General features: G+C 46.6%; 1 protein-coding gene across 1 annotated transcript in view; it reads left to right on the plus strand.

Annotated features, from left to right (window-relative positions):
• The window catches only part of MED27 (mediator complex subunit 27), an 85173-nt gene extending 80036 nt beyond the window's left edge, over nucleotides 1-5137 (plus strand). Inside the window, exons 7-8 of the mRNA XM_054284212.1 lie at nucleotides 1904-1981; nucleotides 4704-5137. Coding sequence (XP_054140187.1) covers nucleotides 1904-1981; nucleotides 4704-4838 — 213 coding nt within the window. The 3' untranslated portion in view covers nucleotides 4839-5137. The remainder of the gene's footprint in view (nucleotides 1-1903; nucleotides 1982-4703) is intronic.
• Nucleotides 5138-16823: the final 11686 nt, after the last annotated feature.

The raw sequence follows: 16823 nt of genomic DNA on the forward strand, positions 1-16823 counted from the left end.
GTGTTTTCTCTCATTGTCTCTTATCTTGGGGGGGTTAAATGATTTAAATTCTCCCTTTCTCCCATGCCCTGGGCAGTATATCCATGGCCCAGCTCTTTTCTGCTGGGTTGGGAAGGGGTGGGGAATCATTCCTTTACTTTTCTTCCTCAAATTTTACACCCACTTTCATCTTTTTTAGCTATCAGCTCTTGCTTAGGGTAGAAATTGCCTTCTTTTCGTGCAGAAGGCATTATTAGTGTTCCAGCAATGCTGGGATGGCTTTCATCTCCCCAAGGAATCTCATTATCTTTACATTACAATAGCAACAGCATATGGGCAACTTTGCCAAAGTAGCCAGTCAATTTAAATTTGTTAATAGCAGTATTTTTTAAGCAACTTCCTTCAGTGCCAAGAGAAAACAACTTTGTTGTTCAGGAGGAAGAAAAAAAAAGAAAAATAACAAACCACAGTTTGTTAGAAGTAGAAATACAGCAGAAGGAGAACGGCTGCTCATAAATATCTTCAGAACTTCCTATTCTTTGACATGTCTGCTACTATCCTATAAAAGCACCAGCTCAAAGAAAAATTCAGAAAGCTGGTGGGGCTTCTGAGCACTGCATGAGATGTGTTTAAAAGCAATGGCTGGTTTGAGTTATGCTGTGCTGTTAATGCACAGTTCATCACATTATTTCTCATATTTATTTTTACATGGTAACACAGGAATGGCTAAAACAGGCCGGGGTCCTTTTTGTGAATGTTTTTGCAAACTCACCAGGATGTGCAAAGTCCTGAAAGTTTTGCCTTCCAAATGTCAGAATCACATGTGAGTGAGGGAGCTGGGTGTGTGAGAATGGTGGGGAGCAGATCCTGGGTCTGAAATAGCAGAAAAGCTCAGAACTGGATTCAGACAGCCTGATGTGATGGAGAGCTCTGTGGAGGAAGTTTGTGTGGTGTGAATGAGAGCCTGGCTATACATGGATTTATTCAGGAATATATCTTTGGCAAAACCACCTCCCTGAATAGCTTCAAGCACGAGCCTCTCTTGTCTGCAGTGAAACTTGGAGTGCTCCAGCTCCCATTGCTGAATTGGACTGAACTGCAAATGGGGAGCAACTGGAGCTAGCTGGGAATAGCACTGGGAATTTCAGTTCTCACTTCCTCTTACTCCAACTTTGCTACAGTCTGTAGACTGGCCCTGAGAAGAGCTCCACTCCCATGCCAGAACTAGAAAATGCAATTAAATCACTCTCTGTAAAGTCATGTATTTTGTTGGAAGCTTTGACATTACTGATGGGGACCATTGAGATTCATGAGTTGAAATCTGTGAAAGAGCTCTTGTGGTTGTGTTGTTGTTGTTCTGAATTCTTTATTGTCCAGCATAAACAGTTTTCCCAGTAATTTCTTGCATTCAACATGGAATTTCTAAGAAGCAGTAAGCTCTTGACTGTGCTGATAACAGCTGACAGGCTGAATACTGCTAGAAAAGTGTATCATAACTGTCAGAAACTGCCCCTTCCAGAATAGTTTGAAAAAATGTACTTATTAAAAAAAAAAAAAGTCTTGTCAGCACTGGTTAGTTTTCCTGATTTTTCTTGTAATAATTCTTGTTATTATAAATACACATTTTATATGTATTGTGCCCATGTGCAATTCCCAAATGTGTGATCTTGCTATGGCTCTGTCTGGGAAATTAAAAAGCTTTTTATCAGAAATCTTTTAGTAATGCAAGTATTTATAAACCATAATCATATTAATTAATTCCTGATGTCAGAGGAAATGAAACTGAGTAATCCTTGTACTCCCTGGTTTGCTACCTCCCCGTGGAATTCATGGTTTTCCTGCAGGCTGACACTGCTCTGTGTGAAATGGGGAGTGAATAAAGATATAATAATAAAGGTATTTTTTCTGCTTTGGTCTGATGCAGGTGACAGATCATGCAACCACTGCCCTGCTGCACTACCAGCTGCCCCAGATGCCAGATGTGGTGGTCAGGTCTTTCATGGTAAGTGTGTTGTAAAACACCTTTTCCCAGCCCAGTTTGTGTGTTGGCAGTGATTGACACAGGCAGCTCTGGTGCAGTTGGAATTTCCCCAGAGACTGGGATCAAGATCTCATCCCCATTTCCCTGGGGGAATTGGTGTTGGAAACCTGAGCTGGGAATGGCTCTTCTGTCCAGGTCTCAGTGTTGGCCTGATGATTCCTGTCTGAAAAGGTCAGAACAGGAGGAAAAACTCCTTCAACCAAACTCTGTCCTTTGGCCCAGCCCTTGCACAGTTCTGCATCTACAAAATCTGCTCCACTGAAAGTTCCCTGGTAAGAGGAAATTGAAATTCCCAGAATTAGTGATCCAGGAGTTTAAACTGAGGAGTTTACCCAGTATGGGAAGTGATGGGCATTATTTACAGAAAGTTCCATTTTGTATCCAAACTTTGTTCCTGTGGGACTGTGTGTACTCACCCAGCTCAGCTGCAGGTGTTTGGAGAAGCAAGGAAATACTGGAGGATTCAGATCTTCTCTTACTGAATAAAATTAATCCAATACAATTCTACCTTGATGTACAGGTTTAAGTTTATCCCGTTTAATTCTTTTTGTATTTAGAATCCTATTTGTGAAATAAACTTGCATAAGAAGCAGCCGTGTTAATCAAAGGGTGAATACAAGGAATTAGGATTCAGGATTCCTTCTACCAAGATGAATTCTGGCAGTGGAAGCTCTTGCTGTTCTCTCTGCTGCAGTCAGAGGAGGATTTGGGGAGATTTTCTTTACAATTCAGGCTTTTTCCTCCACTTCCTTCCTTTATGTTGCCCCTTCCCCTGGAGCAATGCAGCTGAGACTATAAGAAACATAAATCTCATTTTGCTATTCACTGTCTTTAGGAGTATTTAGCACCAGTTTTTTTACATCTTTAATTTCCAGTGTGTAATTTCAGAGCAGTCAGGCTCTCCTCCCTGCTGTGCTGGATTGGTTGTTTAATAAAAAGGCCACTAAGATCAGAGATTTGCAAAGTGCATCTTAAAATAATCAGTTTTGAAAGGTGAAAGCAACCATTACTGGTCAGATCCATGTTCAACATAGTCCTGAAAATGAGTGTTGAGTAGAACAAGTGGTTTGTGTGAGCCAAGGCCCTGCTGTATTGATCAGAGAAAACACCAAAGCTTCCAACAAAGCAAAACCAGCACAAGTGTCAATATGTTGGGCCTTTCAGCTGTCACTTGTGCAATCCTCACGACAGGATCTTCTGGAGCCCTAATTTTCTGATGGGAATGAAGAACCCATTCCTTTCTTTACTGTCAACACATGTCTTAAGTGCACAATTTAACTTCATTTACCTATTTTTGTATGATGGCTCAGAAAATTCGATTTCTTAATAGTGCAAGCAAAGCCCATCCAAGCTGAAGTAAATAACAGCAATTTGCTTGTAGAGTTGTGCTGCCCTTGTTCCCGTATTTACTGCTCAACCCAGACAAGATCTGGTTCTTCTGGAGGAGAGTTATTGACAGCCCAAGGTTTGGTTGCTATAGAGAAGACTCTGATGAAGATGGAAGGATTTGTTTCAATAAACTCAGCTGACCTCTTCTTTAGAGAACAATTTTCTCCTATCGATGGAATTCAATAGGACTTTAAGTGACAAGATTCATGTGCATCCTTCACAGTATAAATCTGCTGGTCTAGGGCTTTTTTAGTTGTGTATCTCCTTGAGTGGGGAATTGGGTTATGCAATGCTCATTGCTGTGTGTGATGATGGGAACAACCCATTTCAGAGGCAGGAACTTTGTGAAAGAACATCTCAACTTACCCTGTGTTGTTCAGCACTACTTGTCACTGTCATATTTTCTGAAAAATCCCTTTGCCAGGATTTCTTCTCCTGGGAAGATAAGAAACCTCAGCTTCTCCATGTTTTGCTACTCTGGAATGTAGTCTGGAGATTGTTTATCCAAACATGTGAATTGTTTTAAATTAATCAATCACAGCCATGTTGGACTCTCTGAGTCAGTCACGAGTTTTTATTATTCATTCTTTGTATCCTTCTCTTTCTTTAATATAGTTTTAGTATAACATTCTTTGAATATAATATAATAATAAATCAGCCTTTTGAGAACATGGAGTCAGATTCTCATCTCTCACCTCATCCTGGAGACCTCACAAACACCACCACTACTGGCCTTTTATTTATTTTATATCTATGTAGTCATCAGTGTAATCAGGTTTAAAATGGCTCAGTGTTTTTATGAGCAGCGAGTATTGATCCTGAAATCGCATTAGAGAGGAAGTTCATTAGCTGGATGTGGGAGTCCTTCTGTCTTCAGCTCTGGAGAGCCCAGCCTGCAGTGGGAGTGCAGCAGGGAGTGATAGATCATGGCGAGGGACAAACCAATGCTCAGCTGGAGAAGGCACCACCAGGAGGAACAATTATATCCCAGTGAAAATGGGAGGCCTTGCAGCACTCGCCTCCCCTCACAGCTCTGGAGCTGCAAATGCCTCCTGCTCACAGGGCAGGAGTTTCTATTAATGAATTTGCTTAACTCACTAAAAAAGAGATGATTAATAAAGTGGGAATTCAGCTCTACAGTGACCTTGTAGTCTTCAGTGTGTTTATAAAAACACCTCACTGGGGCCTGGCCAAAGCACATCCTCTGTCCTTGCTGCTCCTGTTTGACAAGAGTAATGACAAAGGGGACCATCCACATCCAGTTTTCCTTAATTTCTCTCCCTTCTCCTTCTAGACCTGGTTAAGGAGTTACATAAAGCTGTTCCAGGCTCCGTGCCAGCGCTGTGGGAAGTTCCTGCAGGATGGCCTCCCACCCACGTGGAGGGACTTCCGAACCCTCGAGGCTTTCCACGACACCTGCAGGCAGTAGGAGCCCAGAGGAGGCAGCACTGGGCTTTGGGACAGCCCTGGTGGCTCCACTCTGAGCAGTGAGGTTGCACTGGAACATTTGACTCTGGAGCAGCAATCTGCGAGGCACGTGTGAGACTGATCCATCCTGGAGGAGAAGCTGTGTGTGTGTGATCTGAGATGATCTGCCTGGGAAGATCTGGCACTAATTATCATTACTCCAAAATTTAATGAAAATATCCATTGTACAGTTTGTGGTTTTTGACAGAATTTTCAATGCTGAGGATTTTTATAAGCTTGAAATAAATTTTGTATTGTCAAGATTTGTGCTGTTTGTTTCGCTGTTTGGTCAGCAAAACCTTTGGGTTTGGTGTGGATTTTTCAGTGCTGCTCTTTTCTTTAGGAAACATTTAAACGTGCTGAAATGTTGGGGGGGGGAATTGTTGCAAGGATGCTTATCTGAGTGCTGTGGAATTTTTGTGGAAGAGGAGATTATGGCATTGATTAAACACAGAATTTCAAAGGCATGTGGCAGCTTGGAAGATGCAGTCTAACTTTCTGAGGCGGGGGGGACCAGATGTTTCCTTTTACTGAAATTGTAATGAGAAATGTTAACAAAATCTGCATGTATTAAGTGGTTAGAAAACGTGTGATGAGCAGTGACAGTCGTGTTCTACAACTGAAATAATTCAGCCCTAAAGCAGAGTTTCTGCAGCACAGAGATCCAGCGTGTTTCCTAAATGATTTAAAATGTGCATGGAGCACGCTGGAGAAGAGCAGGATCCCTCCCAGCAATCCCTGAGCTTGGAAGGGATGGGAGAGTTCCATCCTCTGAGCCTTGGCTGCTTTTCCTTTCCGCAGACACAGGAAAAGGTCCCTGCTCCTGTCCCAGCCTGAGGGTGTCGTGGGTGAAGTCTCTCCTCTGGTATTTTGCTCTCCTGTGTCACCCCCTGACAGCCAGTTTGATTAATTCCACTCTCATTCCCACCTTTTGCTGCTGCAAACCACAAAGGCTTCAGTAATCAGCTGATCTGGGAGCTGGGAAGGGGAGCTCTGGAGGACCCTTGTCACTCCATTAAGTGTCAAATAAATTGACACTGCTGCAGAGTCATTTTTGAGGTCCCTTCTGCCTTTAGACAAGCTTCTGTTGCAGGACTGGGTCTTACGAAGGAGAAATTGAAGGAAAATCCACGTTTATGACCGTGGAGGCACAACATTGTGTGTGAAGGATGAGAGTGTGTGTTTAAGGATGTTAATAATCCGATCTAATTTTTTTCCCCCATATTATTACTAATAATAACATTCCTTGTCACCAAACAGAAGAATTACCATAGCAGTGGGATAATGGCCATTTCAAACCCAGCTGCAGTTGAATTACCTAATGAAAACTTTTTGTGCTGTTATTTGACCCAAGCAGCCTTCTCAGTCCAAAGATCAGCCAAGACAGAACAACGTTTGCATCTTGGATGAGCCCGAGCCTTGGAAATAATCAGTCCCACTCTCCATCCTGTTCCTGTGCTAATTAGAAGTTCTGGCTTTCTGATAGCATAAGCAATTTTTTTTTGTTACTATAAAGGTCATAATATGATATCCAACCTGCTTTAGGCATTGCTGGCTGCTCCCTTCTGTTTATGCTTAAATAATGGTGCAGAAAGCAAATCCTGAGGTTCACAAAAGTACCGTGTGTGGAATCGTGTCTTGGCATTTGGAGATAATTAGTTGCAGAAAACAGCGTTGTCCAGGTCTGTTAATTGAGCCTGAAATTTTAAACCTGTAACTGGGGATTCTGATGGAGAGTCACAGAATTCACTGTAAGTAGCTGAGTATACAAATAATTTGTTTTACTGAAGTGCAACACAAGCACCTTTGTCACATCCCTTCCCCCTGAACTGCAGCAGAGGGATCAGGATCTTGGAGTTCTGTCCCTGCAAGCTTTGAAGGGCAGCAGGTTGGAATATTTTCCAATATTTGGGGGAGTGAGACTCAGCTCAGGAGTTCCAGCAGTTTGGATTCATTCTGTGCAGTGCAGAGCCTGGTGGCAGTGCCTGGTTATCCCTGGGATGAGGATTCCCAAGGGAAGCAGAGGCTGCTCTCAGTGTGAGGGCTGGAAACTGGGTACAGAGTCACTCCTATGTACAGAGCCATTCTCACAGTCACAGAATTTCTGTGGTTTTTCTCGCCTTTACATACTGGACATCATAATTATTTTTGTCACCCTTAGAAAGGATGGGTGACCAAAACCAGTTTAATTGAAGAATTAATGATTTTGCTCTTTGCCACTGGAGTTTGTTGCAGGTATTTAAGCAGTCCCAATCTCTAAGGCAAACACCAAGGACTGTGATCCATAGGAGTGGTTGGCTCTCACCTCTTCCAGAGCATCTTCCAGGCCTGCACTTGTCCTTCTCCTCATTTCTGCAAGGGCGGCAGAACCAGGAGTGGCCAAACTGAGCACAGAAAGAGGAAAGTGATGCTCATGCAGAAACAGGAGCTGCTGTGGTGGCTCTGGCCATGACAGAGCTGAATCATCCCGGTGTGGTTGTTCCTGTGCAGGATCCATCCAGCTCCGTCCTGCTGCAGCCCCTGGCCCTGGCACTGTCACTCCGTGTCACCTCCCTGAGCCCAGCCTGCTCCTCTGGCAAGAAATCCCTTCTATTTTCCCTGTGCAAACCCTTCCTGCTCTGCTCGTGGTGCTGGCGAGTGCTAAAGGTTACAAAATCCATCTTTTTGCTAAGAAAGCAACTTAATTAATGTCCATGTTTCTGTGGTGAAGGGAACCCGCAGCAGATCCGCAGCCGCTCCCCTTTCCCTCCCCGCACCCCTCCCCAAACTGCTTTAATTTCTCTGCCAATATTGGACAAATGTAACAGGCTGACTTTTTAATTTTCTACTCCCAGGTCTCCCTTGTCCCCTCATGCATTTTTCATCACAGCTCATGGCTCCCTCCCCGCCTGCCCTGTGAAAAATATTGATCGACTGATTAAGCCATCAAGCCATGGCAAACAACTTTAATTTTCTAACCAAAGCCTTTTAGTTCTCTTTCCTTTCTTGTATATTTGTTGCCTTTTCCCAAAGTTTTTAACGCCTGCTCAGAAACAAATACATTTTTTACATTAGGCCCTGGGTTAATTGGTGCTGAGCAGCAGCCAGAGGAATCCACAGGGAAGTTTTTAGCCAGGAATGCAGTAAGGGAGTGAATGGTGTTGGTGTGTTCCCATTTCAAAGCTAAACCTTTTGGAGAAGGGCTTCAAGAACACGTGGGAAAGGTTTCCCTTTTCTCTTTGGCCTCTCCCAAACAGCTTTAAATTTTAAGAGTGATTGGAATCCCAGCGCAGCAGTGCAGCAGCGCTGGCCACACCAGCTGGGCTCTGGGTACCTGACAGGGCTCCTGCAGCTTCTCCAACCCCAAATTTACATCCTTCGCTAAACCCCCTGAAGGCTCACAGGTTTCACCCACCCCACGCTCAGAAAGCTGCAGCTCAGAGCTTCTGTTCCAAACTCACCTGGTGTCCTTCAGAGAAGGAGATTCGCTGCAGGTGAACGCAGGAAGGAAGGGGTGGCTTCAGCTGGGTTTCCTCATATCAGACAGCAGCTGTTTTTCCCATGCGTGTTCCCTGGTTGGAAGCAGCGGGGTAAGGAGGGAATTGGTTGTTTTGTGTCTCCTCTCTTCCTTTGAGGGACAGTGACTGCAATATCAGATAATTAGTTCCTATAAAGACATGTGTGTGTCGTGAACTTGCTGGAATTTGTGGGGTTGTCTTTCTTCTTCCTTTTTAAAGCAAATGATCAAAACAAGAGACATCTCCAGACTTGCTCCTTGTTAACACAAGGAGAGCAGTGACCCTCTGGAAGGGCAGGGGTGTGTCCCTGCAGCAAGCAGGATTTTTTATCAGCTGGCATTTTATCCTCTGTAAAGTTCAACAGCAGCACTAATACCTGATTGCTGGGTTTGTGTTATAAAAATGAAAGGGGGATTAAAAAAAAATGAAGTATGGCATAGGAATGTAAATGGGCTTTTATTGTCTTTTGAGTTGGGAGAACCCAGGGACAGCTGAGCATTTCTCATATTATTTACTTTTTTATGTTAATAAGGAGGCTAATTTAAAATGGGAGTCCTTGTAATAGACAGGGTTGTGCTGATTAAAAAGTTGCTCTGAAAACCAGAGGACCAGGATCAAGGACAGAGAAGTTTTGTTATTCAGGTGCTGAGAGTGAGCATTTTGGGTTTAAAGGTGCCCCACTCTGGTCTCCAACACCCCCAACAGTCCTGCAAATCAGCTCAGGAGTACTGCCAGAAAACAACAAATATGTGAAAAATATTAATGGTGAGATCATTTGGAATTCATGAGAACAAATATTTGCGTGGAGAACGTGGTTCTAAGGGACAGTAATGCAGGCTGGGATTTATGTACCCAATTACAATTAACCCGTGCTACCAACGTCTCGGCTACTAAGTTTCACAACAAGCTGCATCTGCCGGTGAAGAATTATGAGCAGGAAATTTCGGTGTAGCCTTGGTATAAAAATAAAGCTGATGGAGGGGAGCAGCAGCCTGTGCCGCGCTGCCGTGCCCTTGTCTCTCACCATCTGCAATTCCTCCCAGCCTTTTGGGTTTATTACGGTATTTTTTGCCCTTTTTCTTTCCTTATAGTTGACAATCCCTCTTTAAAATGCTGAAAAGAAAGCAGGAGGGCTTTTTTACAGCGTCACCAGCCGGGGCTCGGGGTGACAATGGGCTGTGGGCTCCCCTGGGTTGGGAACAATCCGGAGAGCAGCCACAGCAGAGGTGACCCGTGGGCACTGCTCATTTTCTGCTGGATGAAAAACTCTGCCAGCCATCGGCTCCTGGAGCTGGCGAGGCTGGAACCTGCTGGGGGACCTGAGGGGAAGGGAAATGTCACAGGAGAATGGGAGCTGGGAGGGAATAAAGGCTGGGGAGGGGACGGAGCATCCCGCCCGGGCAGGGCAAGCCAAAGCTGGGTGATGTCCTGAGATGCTGAATTTGAGCAAAAATTGCTAAACCACAGCCTTAACAGGAGGCTTAATTAGATTTTGTTTTCTTTCTCTGGGGTTTTACCCAGCTCTCCTATCAATCCTGCTCTCGTGATGAATTCTTCCGGAGCCAGGAGGTGACTCTGATGAAACGCTCGCGCTTCCAAAACCCTTCATCCTGAGCTTCCCAAACCTCGGGTTTCTGACAGAAATGTGCTCCCAGCTAAGGGGAGGGAGAGAAACCATGCTGCTCCTTCACATCAAGGTCTGTTCTGCTCAGGGCCTGTGTGGTTCCCTGAGCTTTTGGGTGTTTTTTCCCCCCTGGATGTGTGGATGAAGCAGCTGATGCTGCTGCAGGATGTGCTCCTGGCCTCGGGTGCCACCTGGGTCTGAGGCCCTGGAAGGTTATAGCCAAATTATTCATTGCATTAAGTACTTCTCTCCTACAGAAAAACATGAGGAAATTAATCCCAGAGTATTCAACAAAACAAGCCAAGAAGCAAAGCTGCCAAGCTCTCCTGGTTTGCTTTTTGTTTTCACTGAGCCCCTCGCTGTAATTACAAACATCCGTGAAATTAAAACTGCAAATTGCTGAGGTAGGAGAGTGGTAAGGCCGGGCTGGGAAACATTTAAATTGCTGTGACAGGACATTCTTCCAGCCTTAAAGCAGCAGTGGGGGATCCGGAAGGGAGTCCTGCCAAACTCACCTGACAGCCGTGTTGATTGTGCTGGAAAATACAGGTGAGCTCTCCAATATCAGCGCAGCTGGTCCCCACAGAGCTTTTGCAGATATGCAGGGGCTGCTGCCCTCTGCAAGGCAGAAATTCCCACATTTGTTCAAGAAGCTTTAAAACCCTGCATTTCCTCACAAATCTTTGGGAATCATCCTACATTTCACGCCTCAGTTTCCTGTTAAATCAGTTAAACTGGTTTATTTGCTTCTGTTAAAAATCCTTTTGATTGTTTTACTGTTACAAAACTCAGCAGAAAGGCTGGTATTTCGTTTTCATCTGTGACTATTTTTAAGGATTTTCTTGGGGGAGAAAGGGTGCTGCTTAAAAAACAGTCAAACATGGGCAGGCTGTGAACTAGAAAAGAGCTGAGTTATCTCTTTTTTAATACAAGCCACCTTCTAGCACGAGGTGGAGAAATCAATACAGCCTCACCCTGGTTATCAGAAGAGCTGCAAATATTCAACATTAAATAGTGGTGATATAAACAAAACCTAACACCTTCAGCCCTTGAGATGAAAAGTGGATTCACTTTATTTTTCCCAAGTCTGGTGCCACCGGGGCTCTGCACGAGCACGGTGTGAGAATTGCTGGATAGAGAAAGCAAAGCTTTTGAAGAGCATTCCAAAGGCAAAGTAATTAATGTTTTTAAAAACTGAAACAGAACAGAAACAAAAAACCCACCTTGAAGTCCCTGGTTTTTAAGCTGCACTTTAAATTTGTGGTGCCAAGCAGAACTTTTCTCCTGTAAGGCTCCTAGCACTGAGCAATGTGCTTTTGGTCTCCTTGGATGCCATTTGAGTTCTGTTGTTTTATCACCTTTAGATAAAACTGGTCCTTTTAATGCTCCTATTTCAAAGAAATAACTTTGGGATACCTAGCATTTTGTCCTCCACCCCTGTTATTTCAAGGAAGCTGCAAAAATAAGAGTTTCTGTCTTTAGTTTATTGCACTCCAAGGCCATTGGGGCTGGAGAGGCTCCTGGCTTGAAGCATCCTTCAGCCTGAGTTCTGAGGAGCTTTTGGCACATGTGCTCCTCTCTGTCCTCCAGGTCTGCACTCAGATTTCAGCAGCTTTCCCCCTCCTTGTGCTCAGTGTCTCCTGAAATCAGGAGAACAACCTCCTGAGTTTCAGCACAACAAGCAGTGCTGGGTTTTTACTGATCGTGGAAAGCTGCGTTTCTTTAAAAAGTAAATTTTGAAAAGGAGTTATGTTTATATCTTTCATCCCTCAGGTATCACAGGCTTTACAGCCTCTGTTTAATCATGGATTGATTGATGCCCATGAAAGTTTTCCGCTGGCTTCCATGGATCTTGGACAGGTCCCAGGGTGCAGCAATGCAACAGGGGATGCAGCAGCTCCACAAAATGCTGGAAATCATCCAGAGCATCACCCAAGGGTTACTGAACACCAGGATTTCACACACATGGGGCTGGCAGGTACCTGCTCACACACAGCCCTGCATGAAGAACTGATGGATTTTCTTCCAGAAATCTAAAATCCAAGGGGTGAGGCCCTGAAAGAGGTTTCAAAGCCACCACCCTCCTGTCACACGTGTTCTCAGTGCAGGAGCAGATGGAATTGTCACAACCTTCCTCTGCTCCCTCTCATTCCCAGCTCTGCTCCAGGACCTGTGCACAAAGGTAACTCCTCCACGTCCTCTGCTCATCTTGCTCTGAACTATTCAGCTTTTTCTTCTGAGCTCGGTGCTAAAAATACTTTAAAGGTAAACCCTGGGGTGGCTCCTTCCACTCTGCTCCTCCTTCCCCTGCAATTCCCCCACAGCCGAGCTGGCCCTTTTATCCCAGTGGAAACGTGGTATTGATCTCACAATTTACAAAGGGAGGGCAAACACGGCCCCTTTCATCCTCTCCTTGCACAGACTGATCTCCTTATCAAAATGGGAGGGTTTTAATCCAAAAGGATTGGAAATCTTTGCCTTATCAAAGAATCCCCCAGCTCAGCCTCAGATGGGGCTGCAGCTGCAGCGAGCAGGTGGAAAAAGAGGGAAGCAAAGGGGATGCACAGCTCAGGAGCCAGTGTGGTATTTTCTGAGTCCTTCATCGTTGGGAGGAATGATTGAATCTGACTCCATGTTCTTAAAAGTAAAATTTATATTATATTATATTATATTATATTATATTATATTATATTATATTATATTATATTATATTATACTAAAACTATACTAAAGAATAGAGAAAGGATATTATTCAATTATTTCAATTACAGAAGGTTAACAAGATACTAATGAAAAACTCATTACTCTCTCCTCAGAGTCTGACACAGTGATTGGTCATTAACTTAAAACAATTCACATGAAACCAATGAAACAATGACCAGTTGTTACACAATGTCCAAACCACATTCCAAAGCAGCAAAACACAGTAGAAGCAATCAGGTAATTGTTGTTTTCATTTTTCTCTGAGGCTTCTCAGCTTCCCAGGAGAAGAAATCCTGCAAAGGGAATTTTCAGAGAATGTGATGGTGACAAACCAGCCCCAGGTGTTTGTGAGGATGGGACAGAAACCCTTGTGGGGATGGCACCAGCCAGGGCTCCAGGTGAAACCCAAACTCTGTCTCTGTGCAATTCCCCCCCTCCCTCCCAGTTCTTCATTAACTCGGTTGTTTTTAAGCGTGAACACCGGGGCTGTAAATCTGAGGCCATTTCGCAGGTTAGGTGAACTGTGAAAAGCAGATTTGCACAATTTGCAGATTGCTTGTTGAGGTGAGAGCTAATGCTGCTGACTCACGAGCTGAGCTGATGCTCTTGGCAATGCTTCCCCTCTCTCCAGCTATTTCTACGCAGCCCTTCACCCCTCTGGGGCTTTGGCAGCATCCAAAGTTTACTCCAGGAACAGAAGTTTTCTGAATCCAGCAAAACCACCTGTTTTTCCCCGGAATGATGCAAATGCACTGCAGTCTCTTCCACACCCTGGCCCCAAACACGCTTTTAAGCAGTCTCAGCTCAGACCAGCAATTAGTATTCAGGCAGGAGAGCCTTGGGAGCGGCAGGAATGCCTCCTCTCCATCTTTATTCATCATCCAAAGGCTGTTTGCTCTCCAGCTGCAGTGCTGGAGCAGCCTGAGCCCCACAGGACCTCTCAGGTGCTCCAAGGCTCTGTTGGTTTTCAGCATTTCTGGATCATTTCTGAGCTCAGGCTCTCGCCTGGCCCCAGAGGAGCAGAGAGCTCACAGGGGGAAATGCTCGGGCTGAGGGGCAGCAGCATCTCCTGCTGTGTCTGCCTGGCTTTCTGTGCCCATCACAGCCATCCCTGTGCCCCTCATCTCCTCTGACACAGAGCTGTGCTTGCATGGATCACTTGGAATCCTGCAGCAGGGCAGGGGAGAAAGGTTTTCCTGTCCTGAGCATTGCTCCCACTGACCCTGCAGCTCCAGGGCCTCCAAAACTGGGCAAAACCACTTGTTCTTCCAGGGCTTTTAGACTGGCATTTGTGCAGAATGGGGATTTCTTTAATTTTGGCTCCTCGCTGCGGTTTGCATCCTCCTCCCAGTGGATAACTGGGAGTTTAGCAGTATCTCCCAGCACCTGCTGTGCCCCTGGGCTGGGATTTTCTGGGAGGAAAGGGTGAGATGCGATGCTTTTGAGGAGCAAATTTGGATCTCTCAGTGTCCTGAGCTGCCACAAAACACCTCCCAGGCTCTGTCCTGCACTGCCCAGGGAGAGGCAGTGATAGATTAATCTGAACAAAGATTGATCAATAATTTATGCTGGTGTTCTCCCTCACCTGGGGCTCAGACAGACTTTGATATGATCTGATGGGGTCGGACCCACCCTGCTTTAATTAAACATGATGCCGAAAATTAAAAGGAAAACCTATTGGCTACTGGAAGTGCAATCAATCTGTGATCAGTAACAAGAGACTGATTAAAGAGGTGATGCCCGGCAAGGAACAGGCAGGTTCAGCAGACGCTTCCTGAAGGCGAGATTAGCGGCACCTATTGAATGTAAATACAGCTATTGGCATTTTGTCACGGCGTGGCCTTTAGCAGCCGCGCTGTTTGTGTGCCTTGATGAATGGCTTTGCACCAGGGGAGGTGCTGCGGGAATTCGGGATGCTGGAGGCTCTCCCGGAGCATCGGAGGGGGTGGGATGGGGACAGGGAGCAGAGCTGAGCCCCCTGTGCCCACCGCGAGGTTTGGTTTTATGGCAGGGAGTGCCCACCTTTGGTTGTGCAGGGGATGGGGCATGGCAGGGGTGGGGATTTGGTGTCCTGGGTGTGTCCCTGCCTTTCCCTGTGCCCGGCAGGGATGGGGATTTGGTGTCCTGGGTGTGTCCCTGCCTTTCCCTGTGCCCGGCAGGGATGGAGATTTGGTGTCCTGGGTGTGTCCCTGCCTTTCCCTGTGCCCGGCAGGGATGGGGATTTGGTGTCCTGGGTGTGTCCCTGCCTTTCCCTGTGCCCAGCAGGGATGGGGATTTGGTGTCCTGGGTGTGTTCCTGCCCTTCCCTGTGCCCAGCAGGGATGGGGATTTGGTGTCCTGGGTGTGTCCCTGCCTTTCCCTGTGCCCGGCAGGGATGGGGATTTGGTGTCCTGGGTGTGTTCCTGCCTTTCCCTGTGCCCAGCAGGGATGGGGATTTGGTGTCCTGGGTGTGTTCCTGCCTTTCCCTGTGCCCAGCAGGGATGGGGATTTGGTGTCCTGGGTGTGTTCCTGCCCTTCCCTGTGCCCAGCAGGGATGGGGATTTGGTGTCCTGGGTGTGTCCCTGCCTTTCCCTGTGCCCAGCAGGGATGGGGGTTTATGTCCCAGGTGTGTTCCTGCCTTTCCCTCTGCATGGCAGGGATGGGGTTTTGCTGTCCCGGGTGTGTTTCTGCCTCTGCCCGGCAGGGATGGGGATTTGATGTCCTGAGTGTATCCCTGCCTTTTTCTCTGCATGGCAGGGATGGGGATTTGGTGTTCCAGGTGTGTTCCTGCCCTTCCCTTTGCATGGCAGGGATGGGGATTTGGTGTTCCAGGTGTGTTCCTGCCTTTCCCTGTGCCCGGCAGGGATGGGGATTTATGTCCCAAGTGTGTTCCTGCCTTTCCCTTTGCATGGCAGGGATGGGGATTTGGTGTCCTGGGTGTCCCTGCGTTTTCCTCTGCCCATCAGGGATGGGGATTTGGTATCCCGGGTGTTCCTGCCTTTTCCTGAGCCGGGCTGGGCTGTGCAGGAGCGGAGCTGCAGCTGGAGGGAGCTCCGGACCGCAGTTAATGAGGAGCCGGCGCTAATTAAGCAGCGCTGCGTTCACCCAGGGATACGGAGATGCTCCAGGAGGAGCGGAGGTGATGCAGGAACCGGAGCTGACAGCAGGAAACTCGGGATGTGGGAAAATCAGAGACCAAACTCACTCAGTGCTTTCACTGAGAGATCCTCACCCTGGAAGGGGGCAGAGCTTCAGGTGCCCATTCCAGGGTCACCCTTCAGATTCCCCATTCCAGGATCGTCCTTCAGGTGTCCCATTCCAGGCTCACCCTTCAGGTGCTCCATTCCAGGATCATCCTTTAGATTCCCCATTCCAGGGTCATCTTTCAAGTGCCCCATTCCAGGGTCACCCTTCAGATTCCCCATTCTAGGGTCCCCCTTCAGGTGCCCATTCCATGGTTATCCTAGGTGCCCATTCCAGGGTCCCCCTTCATGTGCCCATTCCAGGGTCACCCTTCAAGTCCCCCATTCCAGGGTCATCCCTGCTGCTCTCACTGGTGTGACTGGGAAAGATCCTGGGAGCAGCCCCAGTCCCAGCTCAGGTCCTGGAGCAGCCCTGGGGACACCGGTGGGACATTGCCACCTCTCTTTGCAGGGCGGATTTTTCACCTGAAAAGCAAAGAGGAAAAGAAGCCGAAAGGTTCCCTCTGATTCCAACCCAGCCTCTCTGCTGTTCCACACCAGACAGGGTGGACAAATGAGAGATTTTCCAGCCCTTGTGTGTCCCTGTCCTTTGGTCTCCTCTGCATGTGCAGCTCCTGACAGACAGACAGACAGACCCTGGATAGACAGGACAGGGATGGGGACAGGAGCACGGGTGGTTCCTTCCCTCAGCTGCTGCAAATCCTCTTTTTTTTTAACTTCCCGACCAGTTTTACAAGAGAAAAGAGGCTGTGGGGGACAGACCCAGGATTTTCAGGGTTTCAGAGGGTGCAGGCAGGAGGCAGAGCTGAGGATAAAGCACCCTTGGGCTGAGCTGTGAGAAACTGCTGCACTTGGGGATGAGGGGGAGAAACCTCCCTATGTTCCTTGGAATAAACCTTTGCCATCAATTTTATTTCAGTTTATAATTTAAATTTTCAGTTT

The sequence above is a fragment of the Melozone crissalis genome, unplaced genomic scaffold, assembly GCF_028551555.1.
Source record: "Melozone crissalis strain CALT ecotype California unplaced genomic scaffold, PUWL_Pcris_2 ptg000041l_1, whole genome shotgun sequence".
NCBI lineage: Eukaryota > Metazoa > Chordata > Aves > Passeriformes > Passerellidae > Melozone > Melozone crissalis.